General features: G+C 38.5%; 1 protein-coding gene and 2 long non-coding RNA genes across 11 annotated transcripts in view; 2 read left to right on the top strand and 1 right to left on the bottom strand.

The window, feature by feature from the left end:
- The window catches only part of KRTAP11-1 (keratin associated protein 11-1), a 98,289-nt gene that overhangs the window by 45,829 nt on the left and 25,364 nt on the right, over positions 1 to 27,096 (top strand). For 7 of the 9 annotated variants that reach the window (XM_077878959.1, XM_077878958.1, XM_077878956.1 and 4 more), the window contains one exon: positions 6,141 to 7,569. The exons of 1 other annotated variant lie outside the window; for it this stretch is intronic. In XM_077878959.1, coding sequence (XP_077735085.1) covers positions 6,716 to 7,177 — 462 coding nt within the window. In that variant the 5' untranslated portion in view covers positions 6,141 to 6,715 and the 3' untranslated portion in view covers positions 7,178 to 7,569. Of the gene's footprint in view, positions 1 to 1,234; positions 5,361 to 6,140; positions 7,570 to 27,096 lie in introns of those variants that run through there. One more of the 9 variants, XR_013368711.1, reaches the window with a different exon arrangement.
- LOC144301826 (uncharacterized) lies at positions 2,559 to 10,124 on the bottom strand. Its single transcript, XR_013368713.1, has 3 exons — positions 9,807 to 10,124; positions 7,030 to 8,139; positions 2,559 to 3,717 (listed from the first exon to the last, which is right to left on the bottom strand). It is a non-coding gene; the product is annotated as an uncharacterized LOC144301826 (long non-coding RNA).
- LOC144301825 (uncharacterized) lies at positions 10,224 to 22,894 on the top strand. The gene is made up of 5 exons (XR_013368712.1): positions 10,224 to 10,477; positions 14,718 to 14,755; positions 15,395 to 15,486; positions 20,981 to 21,093; positions 22,777 to 22,894. It is a non-coding gene; the product is annotated as an uncharacterized LOC144301825 (long non-coding RNA).

Raw genomic sequence — 27,096 nt, 5'->3', positions numbered from 1 at the left:
TGCTTTGCCCAACATCTTGAGCCACAGAACCCCAGGGCACCCCAAATTTGCTCTTTTAGCCATTAAGTTTTGGGATAATTTGTCACAAAGTAATTGATAAGCAGAAAAGAGAGAGGGGTCTTTTGGAATATATATGCATGTGTGAGCGGGTCTTATTAAGTGGTCACATTTTCTGAATACAGAGTGAGTTGAATTTTTAAAAATATTTATGAAACCACTTAAAATATTTATTATTTAGATATTTATTCAACCATCTTAGTACACCATTAAACCATTTAAATACTTTTTAAAACACCATCATGATTCTTATGCTAACATTTTTGCCATATTTTTATATCAAGTTCATCATTATCCAATTAATACTCTTATTTATATTAACTCACTTTCTAAACAAAAAAGCTTGCTTCAGCCTCAACCTATGTAATGATATCCATAAAATTGTGGCTTAGATAATTCAGCCATATTTTATTAATACATTTGAAAATAAATATGTGACAATTAAAAGTAAAAAGTATTTATCCATTATTACCTAAAATGATCTTGCATTTCATAGTTAGCTCACATCTCACTTTGGGAAAAATGGGTCCTAAATCTTGAAAAACAACTGTGATATCAAACTGACAATAATAATGTCTTTGGGGTGTCAGTTCTTTTTTTTTTAATTTTTTTTTTAATTTTTATTTATTTATGATAGTCACAGAGAGAGAGAGAGAGAGGCGCAGAGACACAGGCAGAGGGAGAAGCAGGCTCCATGCACCGGGAGCCTGACGTGGGATTCGATCCCGGGTCTCCAGGATCGCGCCCTGGGCCAAAGGCAGGCGCCAAACCACTGCGCCACCCAGGGATCCCTGGGGTGTCAGTTCTTAGGGACTAGCCTATATTGAGGAAATAACACAGTGTGATTGGCATTACTTGGAGGAAATTTTTATAATCTGCTTATGATCTAGCTGTGTTTAAGAAATCTTGTAGTTTTTTATTTGCTCTTTACAGAAACTCCTCTGGAAATCCAACTGTTACTTGTTTGATGCTCAGTTTGCATACAAGATTTTTCCTAGGGTTGCATAGATAGAGACATGGATGTTTCTTTAGGGGCTCTGAGTTAGGGTTTAGGACTGTTTTTTTTTTGTTTTTTTTTTTTAATCTTTCAGATGGAAAGTGTTTGAAACATGGTGTCTTGGTCTGATTTCCCCTAAAAGCAGGGCTTGAAATAGTTCATTTGGAAATTTTATTTCAGGGACTGCAGCACATGGGGAGTGACACAGAGGAGGGGGAAGACACCACAAGAAAGTTTTAGCAAGTTGGCCATGATCGTGAACAACTCATGTGCGATTCCAGGGGACTTTTTGGAAGAATTTCATACCTGTCTACCTGGAGTTCAGAAGGTGGAAGGATCTGCCCATTGGTTTGCATTCCCCATTGCTTAAGCATCGGTCCACTTCTGGGTGGGCCCAGAGCATAGGCTTCCCTTGCCATGACATAGAGAAGACACAGGACAAGAAGCAAGAAGTAGACAAATGACCTTGACATGAAGAAGCAGTGTACTGGTGCACCCCCATGGAGTTGGCTTAGCCTGTGCAAGAAAGTACTAAGAAATGGAATGACACGAGCTTGAACCAACGCACAAGAAGATCTGATACACTTGACAAAGATACTCCCTCTCTGGGACTTATTTTGTTATCAGTCAGAGGACAGCATTGGACTTTAAGACCCAGTTCTGATAGTCTAATTATTAGCGTGAAGTAGCGCTGGCCCACACTACGCTCCTAATCAGGCAGATGGGACCAGGGAGGCAGGAATGTGTTGAAAGCACAAAAGCATGGGTGTTGGGAAGGTCACCAAAAAGACATGACCACCGACTGACCCGAGAGCTGGACTCGGGCACTCAGAGTCTCCTCACCCCCTCCCCTATCCTTTGATGTGGGTTCTGCTGTCCTCTCCCACTCCCAGAGGCTGCTTCAAGGACACAGCCTTGAGATAATGATATGGTGTTGAGAACACCTACACAACATGTGTGAATGAACCCAGTTAAGGCCTCTTTATCAACTTTTAAGATTTGGTGGGCGGATGCGGGTACCATTTGTCTTGCTGCCGCCCAAGACAAGCCTTCTATATAAGTTCCCTTTGCTCATTAAAACTTGCTACCTGCCAGGTTGGAGTGGCCCGCCTCACTCTTTGCTCTCTCCCTGCCCTCCGCATTGGGGGTGCCGATTTGGGAAGCTCTGAGAGAGTTGCCAACCAACAACTAGGTCAGCTAGGTGATGTGAAGAGCAGATCTACTTTACACTTCTGTGTCCTACCTAGCTCCTAGCATCCTGATCCTGCTAGGTACCTAGTAGGTCCTCAGCAATCCTGAATCAGGGAAGGATAACACATTTTGAATGATTTGGAGTCTTTTGTCTCAGGCCTATACAAAAACATTACTCATATCTGGTCACAACTGGGTTTACCTCTCATATTGAAAGACTGGGAAGGGAACAATGTCAGCTACATACACATGGGACCCTCCCACATGACAGTGTGTCATACCCCAAACTTGAGATTCTGCTCATTTTTGTTGACAGCACCCTGATTTTGATCCCCAGTGGAGGCACATATGAAAAATTACATGAATTTGCAGACAGGTATCAAGAGTAAGAGAATGGTGGTTTAATTTAGGATTTTTCAGCCTTGACGCTGTCCTTGGAAGGTTTATTTTTATAGAAGTCACGTAGCTGGTGACTGGTATTCTCAAGTTCTAAATGCAGAAGTTATTTTGCTGGTTTTCATTTGTGTCTCTCACCTTCTGCTTTCTGCCCTCCAGTCCCAAAGACTCAGACGTTCTGTGATTAATGCTTTTTGAAAAGAGTTTGGAAAATAAATTTCAGTTCAGTTTTGTGGTGCAAATCACTCAGCCTTTGGGGGTTCATAATGTCTTGGTTAATAAGGATTCTGGTGATTCAACTCAGAGGTCTGTGTGAAGTGGAGAAAAAAAAAGGCAGAACAATTCAGCCAAGATGTATTTAATTTTTAAAACAACCATTATGTTCTGTGCTTAAATTTTGAGTTCCTTTTTTATATTTCTTAAGAGATAATGAATAGCTTCAATTTGAGAGTGTGAGCATCCTGGAAAAATACAGAATGACAAAATCTCATTTTATTTTTATTAATTTTTCAGCAAGTCCACTCTTCTCCCATTGATGAGACTAAGTAAGTTTTTTGAACTGGCATTGGTCAACATTATTACCAACTTTGTGATGAATAATATCCTTCTTGCATATCAAACGTTCAGCCTCCCACACATGCTTAATTCATTTTATTCTCAAACGCTTGGCCTTGTAAGTGATTGCTGTGATTCAGTTTTGAATGAAAGAATTGCTCAGTTGCAGCCTGTGATAATTATTGTATAAGGCTTAGATTGTTTTTTACAACCGAGAGCAAATTCTCCATCAGTGATGAAGATAATGGGTAGCAGGTCTTTAATCTCTCCTCACCAGCTCTCACCACACCTCCCTCACTTCACACTCTACAGACATGAGGACAATCCTCCTAAGGCTTTTCCTGGAGTTGAAACTTCATGTTGCATGTAACTACATGGTGATAGCTGCTGGCCAGATCTTTCTTACATGCCAAAGAAGGGATGATTTGTTGATCTCATATAACAAGGTTGTAGAATTGTGTGGAGTTTCTTCACTGTTGCAACTTATAGTCAGTCAAAATGATGTGTCTAAATGGTTGCAACTAAAAATAGAATGCACATGGGCATTAGTAGCTTTTCTCACTCTGCGGTGGATAGAGTAAGACACCAGTCTTAGCTGTTACCTAGAGAGCCTGCCTGCCCTTTTGCAGGTGTCAAATAGCAATCTGTTGAGTAGGTCCCTAAGATTTAATTACTGAATGAAATAATTGATTTGGGGTACCTTGTGAGTGGAAGAAGACTACTTATGTAGTCTTCCATGTAGACTATATGTAGTCTATATGTAGACTACCTATGTAATGATTTCAGAGTTTGTGAATCCTGTTGTTTTTTTCCAAAAGGTCTTACAACTTAGACCTGCAAACTCAGTTCACTTCTCTGCTGTTGCTGAACAATTAGTTGCAAGTCTTTGCTGTTATAGATAATTGTAATTTCAAATTGTGGCTCCAAGCTATTGATGGCTCTCTGTCTTTTCCTGCTTGCTTTGTAGTAACCTTGCATTTCATTCTAATGAAGGAAAAATTGTCAAAGGTGTATAAATGAAACAACACATGAAGTACAAGGACAGCAGTGCTTTTAGCTTACTATTTAAAAGTTTTATTTATTTTTTGTTATTGAGAAGCTGGAAGAGAAATGAAGACTATATTCTTTGTAGTATCATTAATGGAACATCGATCGATTGGTTCTTTTTAGAACTTTTTGCTGGAGCTTAAATGAAGGCATCTCATCATATTTAAATATACCCAGTGCAGGTTGATAGTTCGTGGCTCTGTCTTACTTGAATCTCAACTTAGTCAAATATAAACTGCGTGATCTTGGGAAGGCATTCAACCTCCCTGAACATTAGCTCCTTTGCGTGACATGATACCTACTCCATAGGGTTGCTGGAAGCATTTAATGTGATAGAGAATGGAAAGCCTCTAACTCGCTGCCTGGAGGAGGGTCATGTGCACAAAAAATGTTAATTTCCTTTTCTCCTAAAAATGTTGGAAGAGATTTTCTAAGATGCTTTTATTTGCAATTTTCAACTTTCAGTGGAAAAGAGGAATCAGGACAGAGTAATGTTATACAAAAATCTCTACCATCTCAGAAATGTGGTAATGGGTCCTGCAAACCAAACTTCTGTGTAACCTTACTACTGACTCTCTTTTTTGCTTCTGTCACTCGATTAATTTGCATGATTAAGTACTTTTCCATCGCAGGCAATGAATTCATAGCTGGTAGAAGCCTGTAAACTACTCATCTATTTAAAACAAGGAAGCCAGCCCCTGTGACCAGGGACTCTGACCTTCAAACACTAACTGGGACATTCCCCAAAGTGGGAAGAGCATAGTTATAACATTGTGGAAAGCAGTCATCTTGTTAATTTCTCCCTTGGCCTGAGAACACGCTGCGAGTCACTGAGGGAGAATTGGTCTGATCCCTGGGAATTATAATACAGCTCACAGCACAGCACTGTCTTATTTGGGTGTGTTACTGGCTTCCAATTAGAAACTTGGGGAGCTTCCGACATGGCTTTAGAGTAATGAGTAGCGATGGATGAAGCCTCTTGCAAAGGGACTTCTAATGAGTCCTAACATAAAGCTGTTTACTTTGTGGATGTCTAAAACATAGCCTATCTGTAACCGTCAAAACTATGTAAATCCTTGATTGTCCCTCTCTCCTACTCGCCCCCCCTCCCGCCCCAAAAGCCAGTTTACAACACAAGTTGGGTCTTACAGCTGTTTTGATATAGAAATATCCCTGACCCCTTAAGCTATGACAGTGAGCTATGTTAAAGTGACTTATTTTGCCAGAGGCAGAATGGTTGTGAACAGGTAGGTGGAGAGATCGGCCTTTTAGGTGTTCAGAATTGACTGTCTTGTAGGGAGACGAGATAAAGGAGAATGATATCCTTATATGGTTTCCCCAGGAATACAAAAGAATAATTAAATATTATAGGGCACTGTTCACACATTCATCCATTACCAAATACTGACTAAGTGCCTGCTTGTTTACGTGCTCCTCCCCATATCCCTGATGTAGACAATCCCGTCAAGAGCCTTTCGTTTGTCCACGATAAAAATGCATGCTATCTACATGTGTCTGTGCAGAAAAAAGAAAAATTTTGGGGGTATATTGAGCATCTTGGGAGAAAGACACTGTACCCTTTTAAATTAACATTATAATAATTTTAAAATTTAAGTCTGTTTCACTGGCATATTAATGATTCTTATGAGTCACTCTTATCCATTGTTATTAGACTAAAAATTTTAGAAATAAAGCTCATCCGATTTATTTAGAAAGAGACTTGGCTACAAACGCAGACCCACTTAATTAGCTTCTAATTTGTTTTGCTGCTTGAACATAATAGGTGAGTCCCACTGCCCTCTACCCTTCCTGAATGTGTCTTGCTCTGGTCACTTGATTTATCTTCTGAGCCAGCTCATACTCTAAATCTAGGTCCTTGTGTCCTTTTTCCTGACAGGTGTTCTCATGGTCATCTTGAAGCCTATTCAAGGAGGTTCCATGTCTATTAGAAGCCCCGTTAGCTATGGAAGAGTGGCTGATTAAGTTATACTTAAAACATATTAAGTGCCAACAACAAACCAAACAGGGCGTGGGTTTGTAACGAGTCCTGGCTGGAAGGGAGAGAGTGTGTGATGGTAGGATGGTGGCATGTTTGGTGTTACCATCAGATCACCACTCATTGTATCCAAGCGAGATGAATAAGGGACAAAGTGTGGGCTGGGATGACCTGTAGCTTTGAAGCTGTCAAGTAACCTTCTTAATCCTGAGACCGAGTGCAGTACAGAAGCCTTATGATTTAGTTACCAAACTACTAAACTGTCTTTATGAGGATGAAGGCTTCTCAAGACACAATTAACCTAGAGATTCACAAGATGTTCTAAAGCATGCTGGTCTGAGCCAAAGAGGCCAGGCAGACCAGGGCGGGAGCCCCACCCACCTGCAGGGATATATAAAAGCTCAGGACCTGAAGGGACATTCACAATTCAGGAGCTAGCTTCAGCAAGTTACCCACTGCTCTCTCTCTCTGGCACCATGTCCTTCAACTGTTCCCCAAGGAACTGCTCTTCCAGGCCGATTGGAGGACACTGCACTGTCCCAGTAGCTCCAGCTGCCACAGCTTCTACCCATGATGCTGACTGCCTGAGTGGCATCTATTTGCCCAGTTCCTTCCACACTGGCTCCTGGCTCCTGGACCACTGTCAGGGGACTACCTGTGAGTCTGCTGTTTGCCAGCCAACCTGTTACCAGCCAAATTCCTGCAGCTCCAGCTCTGGACAGGTGACCTGCTCTCGACAAACCACCTGTGTCTCCAATCCCTGCTCAACTACCTATAGCCGACCACTCACCTTTGTCTCCAGGGGCTGTCAGCCCGTGGGTGGCATCTCTACTGTGTGCCAACCAGTGGGAGGAGTCTCCACTGTCTGCCAACCAGCCTGCGGGGTCTCCAGGACATACCAGCGGTCCTGCATGTCCAGCTGTCGAAGAACTTGCTAAGTGTGTAGGAGCCAGTGAGCGAATCAAGACTCCAGGACCTGCCAGCGGTGTTTCCAGGCTCGTCCAGCATGCTGCCTGTCCCTGAACAACTCTTCATTGCTGACCACTGTTCTGACTGCCTGACTGCTTGGCTGCTAGCTCTGAAGAAGCTGCCTTTGGCAGTCTATGATTTTTCTGGCTAGCACCAAGCTTATTTTAAGGGTTGATCACTGGTGGCGCATATGCCTCTGGATGTTTCCAGAAGCTTTACTCCCCATATCCCAGTCTCTGGTGGTTTTAACATGTTTTGACCTTGCTGCTGTGTCTTCTGGCTTCTGCTTCTGTGCCTCTGAGGAAGGGAACTTGTCTCGCTCTGTATTTTCTCAATAAACCTGCTTACTTGGCATTGCAAATGTACGTCTCAATAGAGTTCTTTATTTGCCAGGGTTTTCGCTGTCTATGAATCATCCTTGCGGATCAGAGTTTGACTTTCTTTTCTGAGCATAGAGTATGGGTTCAGTCATTGTATTTCATGACAAGCAAAGGAATAAATGATATTTTACCTGGTAGGAGAGTCTTTGGACATGTAGTGATAGAGAGTGATGGGTCCTCTACATTTACTCTGGATTTTATGGGTGCACAGAAGGACTTCCATGTAGGAAGAAGAAAAGTTACCCAAGTAGTTTCGGAAATTATAGAGTGAAGGAAGCAGCAGAATCAGAGTCTCAGAGTCTTACTTTACCAGAGGACTGCAGTGGAAAACTCTGTAGAAGATGCCTCCATGATCAGACGAGATGGAGGGAAAGGAGGAAGGGTGGAGAAGTTGTTTTCATGGCATCAAAGGGTGGTTCCAGCTTTCGATATTCCCCTCACTTCCTGCAGAGGTTCAGTAGATCCCCCACACCCTTCCCCTGGCCAAATGCTCTGAATAAATCCAAGCTCCAGGTATTAGTAAATCTGGGCAGGAGAGACTTAAAAACAAACTTCAAAAACACATGGGGGTTTATTTTCATAAGAGCCTTGTTTCATGCTTATTTTCCCCAGGAACCAACCCGTGTACTGATAAAACAAACCATCTAGACTGGTGGTCGACACCCTAACTCCTTTATTTTGTTTTGTGTTATACACATAAGGTGTGTGTGTGCTGAGAGCAATGGGCACCTTTTCTTATAATGAAGAGCTCAGTACCTGGAGCAGACTGATCTGCAACCCCTGTTGTCAGCAAAATGGTTTTCTCATTTCACTCATGGTTTTTCAGAGAGGTACGGATGATTTCTGGATAAATGGAATATTTTCAAATTTTTCCTACTGCTCATTCTATGCTTAGAATTAAGGCTCTCTTTAATCAGACATGTTAGGATGTCTGACTCACAGTAATATCTCATTAAAGTAAGATATGGTTTTCGTTATATATTATTCCCAGCCCCACTACCTTTATTTTTTTTTTTTTATTTTTTAAAGATTTTATTTATTTCTTCATATAGAGAGAGAGAGGCAGAGACACAGGCAGAGGGAGAAGCAGGCATCATACAGAGAGCCTCACGTGGGACTCGATCCAGGGTGATCGAGTGTCTCCAAGATCACACCCTGGGCTGCAGGCAGCGCTAAACCACTGCACCACCGGGGCTGCCCCTATCCCCACTACCTTTAAAAGCAAAATTCTAGGTTTCAGATACATTCTGGTTTATTCTAAATTATAAGTCACCAAGAGAACCCTTCATGGTTGCTTGAAAGCTGTTGCTTACATGACTGAGATATAGTCATTTCACATATGATCCGGAAAATTCAGTTTTTTAGAGGTTGAAACATTATTTAATTTTTTTGTTTTTTATTCTTTAGCTTTCTAAGCTTCAATATAAGTTATAAGGATGAAGATGCCTTCCTTTTCTTTCTTATTTAGATGGCTAATCCTCTTAATAGATCCATGTATTAGTAATTTGTAACTACAGGTTTTATGGGCTGCTATGAATAAACTTTTGCTTGGGCAATTTATTATGATGGTGTGAACATCCAAGGATGATGTAGCTATCCTGCCAAGCTGCTTCCTTGCCTTTATTTCTGTTTGGGGAATTGTTCTATTTGTACTTGAACTTTGAAAGTTCTATTCTTTGCTTTATCTCACAAAAATGATAAAGTTTCTGTGTTTGCCTTTGAAGACCATCTTTTACAAGATAGGGCAATGATTTCTTTCTCTTCTTGGTCTGGGGCAAGAGAATATGTATGTATGTATGTATGTAATATCCCATAGCTGTGGGGAAGCAGATCCAGGGCCTTTGGTTCAAATCCTTGTTCTGCTGCTTGGCTGCAGGTTTGTTAAGCTACCTAAGCCTTAACCCATCTGTCAAATGGACATGATGGTGGCATCTCCTGCCTCTGTCTTTGGGAATAAACTGAGGTAACATGTGTATCTCCCAGCTATCAGCTGAGGCATCCTACATTTTATATTAAAGTGAACCTGGTGTTCTTGGGGCACCAGAGTGGCTCAGTTGGTTAGGCATCTGCCTTTGGCTCAGGGCATGGTCTTGGGGTCTTGGGATCAAGCCCCAAGTCAGGCTCCCTGATCAGCAGAGAGTCTGTTTGTCCCTCTGCCTCCCCTCCTGATCTCTCTCTCTCAAGTAAGTAAATAAAATCTTAAAAAAAAATAGTCAACCTGGCATTCTCAACTCTTTTGGCTCTTTCGTAAAAGTCCTGGCTCTTCCTGGCATCTCTGGGGGGTCTGAGTCCAGAAGCTGGGAGGAGTTGATTTACTGTTTTCTTTCCTCATGCCTTTGGCTCTGAACTTATACTTTAGAAGAATGAGTTCATTTTACAGGTCTTCTGATTCCATAGTCTGTTTCTGTTCAGACTATAATGATTCAGACATCTTAGCACTACTTCTTTCCCTTGATGTCCATGAAATCCATTTACACAGGGCATCTGTGTTTCTAATAGACTTTATAGAAAGTTTGAGACCTAGATGGCATTTATGTTTTAGTGAGGGAAACAACTTAAAATGGAATTTTAGACATTAAGAAGTTCCTGGGCCATTGTCTCTGGAACATTATCATATTCAGTTCAGAAGCAAACCTTTCCTTCCCTTCCTCCCCTCCTCCATCCCACCCTTGTTTCCTCAAATCCCAAACCTCTAGTATTCCAGCTTCTGTGCTGAGTTTGGCTATGTGGTGGTAAAGAAAACCTCCGGGATTCTTGCCCTCATGAAGTTCATAGCTGAGCTTGAGTAATTTCTGTAGAACTTTGATATTTTCTTCTGTATCTTCCTCTACAAATGCTTATCATTGCTTAGCAAGGTGCTGTATTACATAAGTAGGTTCTTTGAAAAGGGTAGGTTTTTTCACCTTTTTTCATATATGATGCTTATTAATATTACAACTATGATAAAAGCTGAGAATACAACCAACCCCTGGGACATTTGGCTATAAATCCAGGAGACATAAACTTGTGAAAGTCAAGGGAATGTGCTGGTAATCGATCAAATGGCAAGAATAAAAGGTTGACAAACTGGGATGTGGACTAAGACTAGTGCCCTCTAAAACAGCACTCTGCCTTTTAGAGAAGGTAGGCTCTGCTAGAATATCTGCTTGGTCTCTTTATATTTTTTGGAAACTACCACTCCTGCTTAAGAATTTATAAATGCTTTCATATCTGAAGGGCTTTGTACTAGCTTTCACGGGGTCAAGATCTTTATTTATTAGGATCACTAGCTCCAACTTCTTTTATATGCTCTATTTTCCTATACCTAACTGCCTGCTAGACATTTCCAGAAATATGCTTTATAGTAAAATTAAAAGAAATTTTCAAAACTCAGATTGGTCATAATATAACATTAATTGCGGATATAATTTGTGTTGCATATTTCAGATTATATAACAGTTGTGATCAGGAACCAGCTCCCATTAGCACAGGCCAAGAGCTATTATAAGCAAATATGAAGGTTTTATGGAAGTTGTTCTGTGCTTTATTATGGAAATGGATGATAAAAGGGACAACACTAAGAATTGTGTAAGAATTGTGCTAATGGTAGTCCTGGTGACTGTGAGAAAGGCTGGTGATCATCCTGAGCAAAAACTGAGTGTGGTCAGGGTAGGATTTATTTAGAGGTGTGCTGGTTTCATAGCTACAGACTTTCTACCATGAAACAGTTTTCTATTAAAATTCCTTCAGAAAAAGTGACTTTATTAGCTTGGATCTGAAAGTTGAGTTCCACTAAACCACCTTTTCCAACAAACGTTTTATTTTATTTTATTTTATTTTATTTTATTTTATTTTTTATTTTATTTTATTTTATTATTTTATTTTATTTTATTTTATTATTTTATTTTATTTTATTTTATTTTACTTATTTTTTTATTTTATTTTTTCCAACAAACGTTTTAATACAAGTTTTCTTGGGAACACATCAATTGCAGCGTGGCAGAGAAGACCTATCACTCAAATGAGATACTCTTTTACAAAAACTTCTCATTATATTAATTCTTGCCTCTTGGTTAATGCTGCCACTATCTTCCAAGTTAACCAGGATGGAAATCCCATGACTGTGTTTTACTTCTCTTTCCCCTAACTTCACACATTTAATTCCTTTTTTTTTTTAAACATTTTATTTATTTATTCATGAGAGACAGAGAGAGAGAGAGTGAGAGGCAGAGACACAGGCAGAGGGAGAAGCAGGCTCCATGCAGGGAGCCTGACAGGGGACTCAATCCTGGGTCTCCAGGATCATGCCCTGGGCCAAAGGCAGGTGCTAAACCACTGAGCCACCCAGGGATCCCCACACATTTAATTCCTAAGAGGTAACAATTCTTTGTTTCCTCAGCATTTCCTCTACCTCAGCCTGCTGTGGGCAGTCGTGACTTACACTACAGTAGAGAATTAAGCTCATAAGAGATTTTAGCATTTCTATGTCCTTTCTGGAGAGCTCTAACAGATCTGTCAGTATTAGCTCGCCAGGGCTGCCATAACGAAACACCAGAAACTGGGGAGTTTGAACAATAGAAACTGATTGTCTCCCGGTCTGGAGACTAGGTATCTGAGATCAGGTGTCAGCAGGGTTTGTTCCCACTGAGGCTGTGAAGGAGAATCTGTTCTATTCCTCTTCCTGAGGTTCTGGTGGTTTGCTAGCAATCTTGGGTGTCCCTTGGCTTTTAGAAGGACCCTGATATCTGTCTTCATCTTCATGTGCCATTCTCCTCGTGTGTGTATGTGTCTGTGTCTGTGTCCAAATTTCCTCTTTAGATAAGGACACCAGTTATGCTGAGCTAGGGGCCCACTCTACTCAAGTATGACCTCATCTTAACTAATTATATCTGCAATGATCCTATCTATTTCCAAACAAGGTCACGTTCTAAAGTCCTAGAGGTTAGGACAGCAACATAGAAATGTTTGGAAATAGAAAGCAACTCATAATACAATCAAGGCACAACTCTGATAATGTCACTTTTGTACTAAAAAATATCAAAACATGCTTACTGCCTAATGAATGCTGTTTAGGCTTGCTAGCCTAGCATTCATAATTACCAGCAGAGTACTTAATAAATGCTCAGTAATCATAAGAAGAGTATAATGTTTGAGTTTTGGGATTCTTATTCATTTCTATAATTGAAAGTCTAATTAATATTTGATATACTATATTCGTTGTGGTTCTCCAAAAAAATAGAACCAATAGAAATATGTAAATATATGTTATATATATATAGATATATATATATACACACATACACATATATTTATATTTATGTTTCTTATATATAAAAGAATACTTATGTTCACACTCCATTGGCAAGTTCCAAGTCATATGACTACACTAAAGTGCAAAGAATTTGTTCATATGGTCCAGATGTGGGTGAAAAAGGAAGAGAAAATGGGTTTGGTGAACAGAGACCCTGTGTCTGCAACATTTCATCATGTGGTTATAAGAATGAAGAGTGTAATATGGAAGTCTGACTCATTGCAGGTACCCAGAAAGTTGTGAAAAATCTGAATTAGACTTCCATTTCCATCTGTCTATCAGAGGAGACCTGTTGCAGGAAAATATCCCTTTATGGAAGGGATGTTTGAGCAGTAATCTAATATAGTCAGGGGTTGCTTGTAGCAACAGATTTAAGGATCTGTCTTTCTAGGAGACATTTTTTTTTTTTTTAAATCCAAGGAAAATCCTTCTAGACAAAAATTGAATGTAAACAATTAGTGCTCATTTAAAAGGAGTTAATTCTCATAATGGCTACAATGAGTGGGAATAATTGAGATGTTTCTAACTTGAAATAAAATGGAAATTGGCCCAGCAACAGTTCCGTAAACGAAACACTATTCTATTTCCCTCTAGTTAGCATAAACTACATAACATTATCTGAAATTATCTAGTCCTCCATTCTGGCCCCTGTTTTCATTGTTTAACTATTTTCTGAGAGATGTCAGTGCTAGAAGAGACTTCCAGAGTTACATACAACTCCGTTATTTAAAAATGAGGAAATAGAAAGGGAAGGACTTTCTTGTCCAATAAACATAGTTAGTAATAGATCCACTAAATGCCTTCTGATTTTTTTTTAAAGAAATATGAAGATTTTGTGGCTTCTTATTCATTCTCCTTTCTTGTCGAGTTATCCTGCAAGTAGTCTATCCAGGAGTATCATGTGCAATGGCACCACTGTTAGTTTCTATATTCTTCAACAAGAGCTTCATACACTTGTAGTTTATCTCAAATTCAAATGTAACTGGGAGTCATATATATATACACATATGACTTTATTTAGCCAGCATGTGAGCAGGGGGAGGGGCAGGAGGAGAGAGAGAGAGAGAATGTCAAGCAGACTGAATTGAGTGCAGAGTCTGATGCAGGATTTAATTCCACCACCCTGAGATCATGACCTGAGCCCAAATGAAGAGTCAGCTGCTCAACCAACCAAATCACCTTGACACCCCGGGATTGTATATTTTCATTTGGTAAACCTGGCCACCCTAGATGTGGCATCCACATCTAGCGTCAGTGTACACTTAGGGAGCTGCTGTACTCCAGAGGACTTAGCCAACTATCCAACACAAAGGCTGACCAACTCTTCTTGATGTTCGGCCTATCCTGTTTGACATGACCCTCAATAGTCCTCAGGGGCATATGAAGGTGTAATAAGACTAAATGGACATACAACTGACCAGTAACAAATTGGTCAAGCTGAAGATTCTGTTGTAGCTTGTTGTCCTTACCCACCCAGGACATCTTCCCTATGCTCTTCATCCTCCACTGTGTCTAATTATCTGTACATCTAGCCTTAGTCTTTTTTTTTTTTTATTGAAGTTTGATTTGCCAACGTATAGTATAACACCCAGTTCTCATCTCATCATGTGCCTTCCTCAGTGCCCGTCACCCAGTTACCCCGTCCCCCTGCCCACCTCCTTTTCTGCAACCCTTTGTTCGTTTCCCAGAACTAGGAGTCTCAAGATTTGTCTCCCTCTCTAATTTTTCTCACTCATTTTCTTTCCTTTCCCTTATAATCCCTTTTACTATTTCTTATATTCCCCATTTGAGTGAAACCATATGATGATTGTCCTTCTCTGAATGACTTACTTCACTCAGCATAATACCTTCCAGTTCCAACCACACTGAAGCAAATGGTGGGTATTTGTCCTTTCTAATGACTGAGTAATATTCCATTGTATACATAGACCACATTTTCTTTATCCATTCATCTATTGAAGGACATCAAGTCTCCTTCCACAGTTTGGCTATTGTGGACATTGCTACCTAAACATTAGGGTACAGGTGTCCCAGTGTTTCACCACATCTGTATCTTTGGGGTAAATACCCAGTAATGCAATTGCTGGGTCATATAGCCTTAGTCTTTTTTAAGTAATTTTTTTAGTATTGGCATGCCCATTTGGGACAAGTACCAGGACATACTTATATTAAAATTTTGTTGCTTATCTGAAATTCAAATGTAACTGGGATTCCATGCTTTTTTCTGCAAAATTCAGTGGAAGTCTTGTTTGATATCGTGTTAATTTTAGAATGGAAAAAAGGAGTCTGTTGGGCAAATGTTTGAGAAGTTCAGATTCAATTACTTTTGCATGGTTTGTTTATTCATTCCTTTCAGATTTTTAATATTGCTACAATGTGCTGTGAATCTCTACTAGAGAGAGCCATATGATGCAGGTGTTCATCTATTAACTATCTATTATCCATCTAATTAACCTATTTTCTTTTCTTTATTACTTCTTTTTTTTTTAAAAAAAAAATGAAACCTTTTATTGCAGAACATCTGGCAGGATGATCATTTTCTGAAAGTATTTTGGAAAACACCGATGAGGAGCTACAACTGGGTGACTCCGGGAAGTCAGCCAGCAAGGTAGATTCTATGCTTCCTGTAATGGAAGGTAACAGTGAAAAGACCAAGACAGTTACACCAATCTTAAGATAAAATAGAAATATCCATTTGATTTGCACAAGAGCCAGTGCAGCAAAATTTTGATGAATCATTAAATTGTTCTATCTTCTACACTGTGTAATATGAAGAGTCAGAGACAGGCTGGTTGATCAAATTCTTCTCAGATTCAAAGTTAAGGCCATTCCACAGGTACTGCTAAATTAGCATGTCTAAACCATGTTCTCTTTGAATGGCTCTCAAGGCTGCCTATATCTCTGGTGCAATGGCAATTGGAAAGGCAAGCTGCATTTATGAGTGAATAGTGCTGACTGAGCTATGTAATACTTTGATGGGTAGTTTTGGGCCTTTCAAAGTGAAATGTGACATTTGAATGCCAAATAACCCCTTTGCAAAACAACCCCAAACCTTTGGCATTTTAGAATAGTTTCCTGATTCTTTTTCTTCAGAGAACTTATTTTTGTGTAGAGCCTATCAAGTGAGTGATTTCTCAAAGCTGCTGACTGGTCTTCTCAAGGTCAAGGGAAAAATTGATGGTTTAGAATTATGATTAGATTCTCCACCTACTCCTTTCCTTCTTTTATTTCTTACTTGATGGCTTTATTTTCTCATTTTATCTCCTAAGTTTGCATATTTCCCTGGGATGGAAGGTGGCCTCAGAGACTTACTGAACAGAGAGTTTCCAGTATTTTTGAGGTATCATTTACACATTTAAGATCAGAGGACGCTAAAATGACCTTATAGTTTAAAGCAAATGTTCAGTTAATCATTCATTCATCTAGCTAATATTTTTGAATATATGATAGCTCTTTGACAGTCTCTCTTATGAAGATTTAAATATAGTGAGGAAGCAGATATATAAATAACCAAGTAGCATGAAGTAAGTGTTATAATAGGGAGGCATATATAAAGTGAAATAAATTTGAAAAATGCTGAGTGAAGGAAAGTTAACTTGGTTTCTCTACTGTAGATTTTATCTAAGTTTTTAATAGAGTAGTATACGATATGACTCTCTAAGAGTGGAATAGAGCTTGGAACGTATCTGAAGCATTTTTCCCCCCTGGAATATCTGGAAGGACCAAGGTCCTGTTAAACACATTCTGTAAAGCCATACATTAAGGTGTATATACCCAATTGGAAATGGATGATTTTTATTAGAATGTGGCTTTCTATATTAGCTACCATTTTTTTTGAGTTTTCAAGGTGTGTCCAATCTCAATATTTTAAATAATTACTGTATAAAAAAGTAGTTATTTTGAATTTCAGGGTTCAATCTTAACTTACTCTCTCTCACGCTCTGCCAGACTAGAAATAGTTTCTTTTAGTTCTTTCTATATGTGTGGTACATGTCATCAAGGAAAGCTTTTTGCTCATATAGGTACAATATGTTTAGGTATTGACCCATGTGTATATATGTGTGTCCAACCGATTTTAATAGTAGGATTTTTTTGTTCGATTTCAAATAGGCTAAATCCAACCTAATATTAAAGGGAGGTTAGGAGTTGCTAGTCCTTCTGGCGGAAAAAGAGACATGTATTAAATTGCTGGAAGATTATGCTAAATGGATAATCAGGAAGAAACATACTATAGTCCAGTAGAAATGAATGCACATAATGTTTATATACAATTTGAAGTGGGAAAAGGATTTAAGAGAATGTGACAAAATTTAGGGAGACAGAAGACACTATTTAAAATATGTTGGCTCTTTCTCAACATTTCCCTCATGCACACTTGTGTATTGGCAGTAACACCGCCTTGACTCGGGTCCCTTATTATCTCATACCTAGCTGTTATAATAGCTAGCTAATAAGTTTCCATAATTATAACCTCTTATCCAAATTAATTTTCTTACTGCACTGTTGTGATCTCATAATCAAGCTTTATGAGCTCTAATAATTTATTAAAATCATCAAGGTGTAATGGATAAGACATTGAACTTCGAGTGAAAAAGTTATGTTTTTGAGAGCTACTTATGAGGTGTATAACCTTGAGCCTCTTTCTCAACATCTAGAGGCAAAACTTTTTCTACCTATAAAATTCATATAATAATACCCTTGCTACCTAATTAATAAGTTTGCCATAGAATTTCAATACAATGTGAAGGGTCTTTATAAATCTTGAAGCAAAACATACATATGAACTTATTGTTTTTGCTCCACAAAATCTACATTTCTTAGGCTGGCAATCAATGCCTTCCAGGCCATGATTTCCTTTCCACTACATATTGACCCTTTGCTTGCATGAATAGGGCAATTCATTCAAACTAGAATGCCTCAGGCTTTCATAGCTAAACATCTTTGTTAGTTCCTTTCCTTTCTCCTGCTGATTATTCTTGCATCCTTTAAAGTATTGTTATATCTCCATGATGCCTTCTGTAGAAGTTTCCTGTGGCTACTGGAAAAAAACTACTCCACTTTGGATAGTTGAAGACAACAGAAATTTATTCTCTCACAACTGTGGAGGCCACAAATCCAAAGTTAGGGTGTTGCTGGGTCATGCTCCCTTGGGAGGCTCCTGGTAAAAAAAAAAAAAAAAAAAAAAAAAATCTTCCCTTGCCTTTCTTTACCCTCTGTTGGCCCCTGGCATTTCTTAATTTGTAGAAATATCTCCAGTCTCTGTTTCTCTCTCACTTGGACTTTCCCTGTGTCTGTGTCCTCTCTTTTGCTGTCTTTTACAAGGAAGGGTATTCGTCTTGGAGTTAGGGTCTACCTTAAATCTAAGATGATCTCATCTTAAAATCCTTAACTTGATTACATCTTCATAGACTCTATTTCCAAATAAGGCCATATTTATGAGTATTGGGGGTCAGGACTTGGACATATAATTTTAAGGCCACTATTCAAACCACTACACCTTCTTTGGTTATTCCAATCTGGTTTGTTGTTGTGTGGCTAGCATGTACTTCATACACAAACTTGAAATAGCTGAGAGGAAACCACTGATGATGAGCCAATTAAATGGGCAAATTGCAAGAACTATTTATGAAGGAAGAGTTTAGTGTTTGGGTCATCCAACTTTTTTGTTTTAAGATTTTTATTTATTCATGGGAGACACAGAGAGAGAGAGAGAGAGAGAGAGGGAGAGAGAGGCGGAGACACAGGCAGAGGGAGAAGCAGGCTCCATGCAGGAAGCCTGACTTAGGACTCGATACCGGGTCTCCAGGATCACGCCCTGGACTGAAGGTGGCGCTAAACCGCTGGGCCACAGGGGCTTCCCTGGGTCATCCAACTTAATTGTTTCTCAATCATAACTACATTCCAAATAAAGAAGTAGCACTATTTAACTTTCTATCAAGAAAGTTGAATTATGTAAGTACTTTTTAGAGCTTTAAACACTAGAAAGAAATTTCCTCATTTTTCACACACAATTAGTAAAGCAGAACTACACTTAATTGTAAAATATAAACCTTTTAAAAGCGTTATGGCTCAGCAATTTAGAAAAAAATTGTATTATTATTATATTATTATTAGAAAAGCTAATGCTATTACTCTCACAAAATTATCTCTGAACTGGGTACAGATGAAAAGCCCAACCTTGACATTGACCTTTTATTGAGATAGCATAGACTGCATTAGCTCAATACACTAGGGATTCATGCTTATTGTGAGCAATACTTCTTGTGAGCTCAAACCCATTGCCTTCTGTAATGGTGGCCAGAACTCCTCCTCTCTGTTCTCATCCCTTTGGTGGGCTTGTTCCTCTTTGGTGGCATTAAAGACCAGAGAGTACATCTATGGCTACAAACCTTGAAATTATTCATAGCCCAAACCAATTTACAAAGCTTGGGTTTCTGTAGAAAGCTGATACCAAGTAGAGAAGGGGGCAATGTATGTTCATGATTATTTTGTTTATTTATGGAGTAGTCCAATATTCTAGAACTTGCTGTGCAGTATAATCCTTTTTATTTGTAATAGATTCATGATCTCACCCTTTGCTACATTGCAAACCTGTCCCCAACATTTTTTCACTTGCTTTCCTAAGGTAGAGTGAGGTAGGCAATGAAGCTTAAGAGAATCATGTGGTTTTTGTTTTTATGGTAAGTTCAATATGGAATGTTGCTTTTATGACACTTCACCAAAAGTTAACATTTTCGTCACTCACAAGAATGAAAATACACAGTAGCTTCTTCATCTTGTCTCTTTCCTTGGCCTTGGTAAATGATAGAGAGAGGTCTTGCTAAATGATAATCTTTTGTATTTACTTAGCTAACATTATATTTCTACTAATACATTTCCAAGAGCTTTCCCAAGTGTCCATAAACATGTAACTTTTAACTTTACAAATCTTCTAGCTAAACACATTGCATTGCTTAAGTTACTCTAATGAAATAAGTTTCTCTTTGGTTCAATACTAACAGTCCTTTTTGACCTTTCCTTTCCCCTGCTGAAACATAGGGAGGTGTTGACTAGAGGTGGAGTGATGAAGAATGGTGTCTGGCCACTCACAATAATAGCCTTCATGATAATATTTCAAACATTATCCTCTTGCTAGTAAGGAGTGGATGACTGGAGAAGAGAAGCCAGGGTACAGGTGGCAGAGACATGGCCCATGTGTATCTTTTTCTGTTCCAGCCACAAGAAAACCATACCAAATCCCTAACTGGAATGAAGTGCAGAGTCCTTCTTCACATACCTTGAGAATAAGATATTATATTAGCCTAACTTTGAGTTTCTCATTTGAATATATATATAAAATTGTGTTTTAAGATGTAACAGGAAGGAAAAATAAAGTGCAAGTAAGTTAGCCAAGGAATTAAAAAATTTGCTTCTGAGGAAGGGCAGAGTAAAGCATTGTGCCTCTTCTCCCTGCACAGATGAAGGTTTGTAGATGTTTCCTTTTAAATGTTATATATTTGATTTATAGAAGTTAAAAAATTTTAAGTCCAACTTTGCTCTTGAGATTTTTCAATTTTATGCATAAAAAGCATTTCAAAAGTTATTCTGCTTATTTTCAAATTGTTTTGGGAGCTTGATATTTTTAATTTAACTTCAAATCAATTTATAATTTAATATGGTTTATGGTGTAAAGTTATTTTTTCCCCTTCAAAAGTTGACCAGTTATTTTGGCAGCATTAAATGAGTAAATGCTTTTCTTACTGATTTATGGTTCTGCATTTGTCATATATTAAAATTTAAACCTATGAGAGTATATTTGTGTGTTTTGAGGCTCATAATCTTAAATAATATAATAATAAATCTTTTTTACGTCTTTTCCTGATCTTTAACAAACATTAAAATATGATAATCAGCATTTAAAAAAACATTCAAAAATTTAATCTAAGCAATCATGCAAATTAAGCAATTAAATAGCACAGGGTGACTTTTAATATAAAGTGAGAACCGTTTTCTCTACTCCTTTCCAGGCTTGATCCCTAGAAGCAGCCACCTTATCTTATTTCTTTAATAGTTATTGCACTAGCCTTAATTAATATAGTGTGCTATTATTCTTTATTTTTCAGATATAAGATTATCTATAGACTTCCTATATGATAGCTGAAAATTTAGCTCTCTTACAAGACCCATTCCTGGATAACTCTGCATTAACAAGTTCTTCCTTTTTTGCTATTATTTGGTGAGTCAATAATCATTTTTACAGATATTTTGTAGAGACAAGTAGTACACTACTATTATATTGCTTTTCTTAAATAGCTTTTTATTTTTCATGTACATTCTAATCTTGTTTTTTTTTCTTGCACTATGTCCTTTATCATATCTTATTTTTGACGTCTCTTTTTCATTGAATTGCATGTTTTCCCATTTCTTCCAGTGAACTCCGTATTTTCTGTCTTCTTTCTGCTCAAATGAAACTGCTACTCTTTCTGATGCTCAGGTGTCATCCTAGGATTCTACTCTTTGGTTAAATCCTTCAGTTAGTTGGAGCACGTTCTCAAGGCAATCTCTAAGGGTGTGTAGAGAATAACTTTCTGAACCATTGGGTGCATCTGACAGTGACTTATTATATTTCATACTCGAGTGAGAGACTAGTTATCAAATAATAGGTTGAAAATAATTTTCTATCACATCATAGACAATTTTCCTTCTCTGTCTTTAGCTCCCTGTGTTTTTGATGTACAATCTGTTGTCAGATTGCCTCTCTTTCCTTTGTACTCACAAAGTACACAGTCACTTAAAAAACATTTTTCTCTGAAAGCATTTAGAGCTTCCTTTTTGCCTTGGCATTCTGAAATTTCACAGCAGTGCAGGTAGGAGTTCTTATTTTAAAACCCAGCCCCCAAATTCTTTGACATTTTTCTTATCAAGCCATGGGGTCCATATCCCCTCCTCTTGAACCTGTATAGGATTGGGACTGCTTCCACAAATAAAGTCAGTACAGAAAGTGACACTGGGTGGCTTCTGAGGCTAAATTATAAAAGATTTTGCCCTTTTACCCTGGTTCTCTGGAACCCTTGCTCCCCAGAAACTCCAACTTGGAATTCTCCCTCTTGAAACCTTACTTGCCCTATTGTAAAAAGCCAAGACCATGAGAAGTCCTATGATCTCTTGATAGTGTGAGCTGAGATCAATCATTGAGTTATCCCAGTTCAGGTGGCAGACACAATGAGTAGAGAAATCTTTAGATGATTATACCCTCTAGCTGTTTGGGTCACTCTCAGCCATTCAAATCTTCCCAGCAGAGGCTCCAGACATCATGTGGCAGAGTCAGGCCATCCCTGCTGTGCTCTGTCTGAATTCCTGACCTGCAAAACCATGAGCATAAAAAAGTGGCTCTGGTTTTAAGCCACTGACTTTTGTTGGGGTGAGAGGAAGGTTAGTAATAGATAACCAAAACTCTTATTGTGGGCAGTTCATAATCTGAAAGCTTCTTCATTCATGTATCTGGCACTTGGGGTGTTATTCAAAACATTTCCAATTACATACTCAGCCTTAATATTCTACAAGGCAGAGCAGTATCATCCTTGATTTTATTCTTCTCGTGAATTTAATATTATTCTTCTTCCCCATCAGTTATGCCATCTTCCAGAAATATGTTGAAACATTATATCCTATGATGGCCCCTAAGAACAGTTCTGCATTATTGCAGACCCATTATTGCAGTCTATTATTGTGGATCAATGGCTGTTTTATTCCTTTACTACCATTTTAATGGACTCTCAGAAGGGGAGGAATATAAATTCATATGATACGTCTATTATCTTGGAACTTCTGAAGATTGCATAACAGCAGTGTTTTGGGGATTATGAAAGACTTCTAGTTGGTTATCAATATCCATTCTCTTTATTTTCCATGACAACAGAATTTACCTGGCCTGTGGTTGCCCAGTTAAAGCCTACATTTTCCAGCTTCCTTTGCAACTAAATGTGACCATGTGACCAGGTATTGACCAATAGAATGAGAGTAGAAGTGATGTATCCTCTTTCTTTAATTTTCTTAAATGAGCTGGGTAGTGTATTCCTTTGGCAAGCTACTTGTTTGCTGAGAGGTGGCAAAAGTTAGGATCAACTAACTTGGGCCTCTATGTGGAATCTATTTTTGGAGATGGGAGAGCTGTCTATCAACCTTGCCTACCTTTGTAATGTTGTACGAGAGGAAAAAAAAAAAAACTTCTAACCTTTGAAATCATACTTATATGGCCTCGGTAAAATATAACTTACATCATGCAAATATAAACCTCACTAGCATAATGTTTTGTGATTAGAATTTAGAGGCAAAATTTAGGATAATAATTATAGTAATATAATAGTAATGCTAGCTAGTGCTCGTTTAGAACTTACCACGAGCAAGCACTGTTCTAAGACCTTTAGTGGATCAACTAACTTACTTTTCACACCCCGACCCTACAAAGTAATGCTGTAATTGTTCCTATTGTGCAATTGTAAAATATTGCAAAGATGGTTAGCTAGTGTGCGAAAACCTCCATAACTAGTAGTATTGAGAGAGTTAGGTTCAACAGGTAATCTGGTTCTGGAGCCCAAACTGTCAATCACCTTGATACAGTGTTTGTTCTTTGTGGTATCTGGCCTTTGTAGATTGGAAATAGATGCAGTCGGGAGCCATTTTACCAAATGTTATAGTCAGATGTTAATTTGAAACCATTAGTGATAGGGAACACTTACGTCCAGGGAGATATTGCTAAACATATTAAATATGGGCTAAGAGAAGCTAATGAATAAGAACATACTTGATCTACTAAAATCACTCCAGTGAGGAGTGAACTGCAAGTTTATTCCCTTCCCTTGACTTTTTAAATGTAAAATGCATTGAAATATAATGTGAAAGCAAAAAAGTACACATTAGTTCGGCAACACAATCAATTTTCACAAAATGAACGCACTCATGTCATTTGTACCCAGACAAAGAAACAGGGCATGACCAGCCCACAAAGGATCCCTGTGCCCATTTCCAGGCAATACACATTTTTTGAAGGGACATTCCTTTTTTTTTTTCAAATTTTTATTTATTTATGATAGTCACACAGAGAGAGAGAGAGAGGGGCAGAGACATAGGCAGAGGGAGAAGCAGGCTCCATGCACCGGGAGCCCGACGTGGGATTCGATCCCGGGTCTCCAGGATCACGCCCTGGGCCAAAGGCAGGCTCCAAACCGCTGCACCACCCAGGGATCCCTGAAGGGACATTCCTAATTTATTCTGTCAGTAGTTAGACTTCTATCTTGTTGTACATTTGTATAAACTGTATATGTATTCCTGTCTCCTTAAAGAGATAAATCTTCCAAATAAGCCAGATATGGACTTTGAGAAAGAAGAGCTTCAGATGAAGTCACATCTCCAGTGACTGGGAGAAGAGCTCTAATAACCTGGCTCCACAGACCTCATCCCCGACTCTGGATACACAGAGCCAAACCTCATATTCTGGGAATGCCATGCTTTTATGACACTATTTTCCCCTCTGGTTCTTCCATCTTGGGTTTTCTCTATGCTGAAGTTTATCAACCTGGCTATATCAGCTCTGCAGGTTTTTGATAATTTCTTCTTGGGCTATCGTTTGAGTTTGGCAGTGTTAACTCTGGTTTTTGTGGCCTTGGCTCTGGTTCTAGAAAAAAGAGAAATGATGGCAGTGCTATGTCTTTGGGATCTGGCTCTGGCTTAGGATGTGGCAGTTACTGAAAATTGAAGATTCAGCTGAATTTGAGCCAGTGGCATCTATCAAGTTCCATGCTTTGGATTTTAGGGATTCTGGATATATATAGATTTATCCTATTGTTTTACATTTACCAAGCTTCAAAAACCATTTCTTAGCTAATGACAGACTATCATCTTGGTCTTTCCAATGTAATAGGAACAATCTGTGATAGTCAAAATCTGGATTTTATTTACTCACAGCTGAGGTGCATGTATGTTGATTGATTAATAAGGTCACTGTTCTTTTTTAAGAGAGAAAGTGCAAGTGCAGGGGTAGGAGAGGGGCAGAGGAAGAGGGAGAGAAAATTTTAGGCAGGCTACATGCCCAATGCAGAACCTGACTGGAGGCTGGATCCCAGGACCCTGAGATCATGACCTGAGCTGAAATCAGGAAGCTTAACCAACTGAGCCACCCAATGCCCCAATAAGGTCACTTTTTCTAAAAGGAAATTTGGAGCATGTCTCCATCTTCATTTCTACTCTACTTCTCAAATAAATATATTGACCTCATCATACTCAAAAAGATAATCATATTCATCTTTATTTGGTTAGTTTCATTAGCAGATTTTGTGTTTTCCACGTAGGAGTTTAAAATATGTGATAACGAATGTTGACTACAACTCTGAAGGAGGACTTTTTAATTGTGACCTTGGACACTTGCTCAGGCTTCCTCTGACATTTCTGGCATTTGAGAGGGTGTGTGTAATTCCAGGCTCTTGCCATGGCCCAACTGGGTCTGGAGTGGGGTTGCAGGAGGTCCAGTCCTGCCCAAAACTGTCAGGGTAAGGAAAAGAAAGAATTGTCAGATCAGCTAGAGGCTCAAGAACATCAAAAGGAGCCATGAATTACTTTCTTTTACTGGGCTGGGTTATTGGTCAGAACTCAGTTTTTATATTAGAGGTTGACAATCCCAAAAGAGACACATAAAATAAATCATTTCCCTTCTAACTAACAACTTTGTTGACTTACATATTAAGATTATGAGAGATTTTAGTACAGAAAGTTTCTATTCTGTTTCTACCAAAATCCTAACTACAAATTTCATGATCAATGTGTCTAAGCATAAGAGATCAGCTAACTTTTAGATCTGGGATCATGGAGCTCTTCCAATAGTCTCTGTGGCATTGGGAACTTCAAGTCCATTCACTCTAAATGGAGCTAGTTTTGAAACCAACATTGTATTCAGGTGTTGATCATGTTTTTTTTCTTTTGCTTGGGTTTCTGAGCCCAGCTTTTCTGTTTCACCCCTTGATTGGATACAACTAATTTGTTCAAAGTGAGACTGTGAATTCTCTTCATATTCTTCCTTTTGGCGAAGTCACAACTGATAGATCTTGAAGTATGATCTGATTGGATTCCACACATCTTTTCAGACCTTGTCCCTGATTCCAAAACTGAAGCCCAGTTAAAAGAGAGCCTGCCAGGAGCTCAATTCAGTGCTCGTTATGAGTCAACAAGGCTTCAAGATGCTTCTTTCACCCTATTGTGTCACATGGCTCTTGTTTGCAAACTATATTATAGCAGCCCTTTTATATATCTATACTTCTTTTGGAATTAGTTCAATAATTCACACCATTTTAGAAGTAGGTATGGTCATATATTTATAGGAAATATGTGCGGTATGTATGTATACATGGGATTATAGCTATATATAGTTTTATACTATTGTTTTATGTTTTCTGAGCTTCAGTAACATTTCTTGGTTAATGACAAACTGTTGTCTTGGTTTGGGTCATATGTATATATATGTATGTAGGATATATGTGTAGGATATATATAAATATATAATATTTGTATATATAAAGGAAAGAGAGAAAGATAAAGAAATTTAACATAAGAGAAATTAAGTTTTGGGCAGGGGTTGACAGTTGGCAGACAGTAGGCCTCATGTAGCTAATCTGCATCCTCTTTTGTGCACGACATTTGTAAGATTTAACTTTTGAGGGTGTTTAAATAGAGCATGTGTTCTCTCATTTGCTGGAGTCCCTAAAGCCTTGATCGTCTTTCATTCACCACAACTCAGGTATTTATATTCTTGTATAACTCTTACAGATATTTAAGTTTATCATCATTGTTCCGGAGCTTTTAATAAAAAAGCAAGCATTTTTATTTTTTTAAATATTGAGGGTGGGATTTCAGACTCCAGAGTTACATCTCCGTTCCATTCTGTTGTGGTTCATTCATTTCCAGGCAGAACTAGGACTATTATTACTTTTCTTATCCTTTAAAACAAACAAACTGGAGCAGACTGCTCAAGTTCATCCTTTGTTATCCAGACTTACTTTTATATGCTGTTAATTCTGCTCTAGATTCCATGTAATAAAGATTCAAATGCTACTACTCCATTTGGGGGGGGAGATAATATTTTATTACATTTTTGGCAAACTTTTTGTTGCTACTTGCATCACGAGAAAGCTCCCCCACTCATATCATTTTGTCTTTTTTTTTATCTTATTTTCATCTTTTACTTTCTATT

This window comes from Canis aureus, chromosome 30 (assembly GCF_053574225.1).
Source record: "Canis aureus isolate CA01 chromosome 30, VMU_Caureus_v.1.0, whole genome shotgun sequence".
NCBI lineage: Eukaryota > Metazoa > Chordata > Mammalia > Carnivora > Canidae > Canis > Canis aureus.
This window is presented reverse-complemented; position numbering and strand designations above follow the sequence as displayed.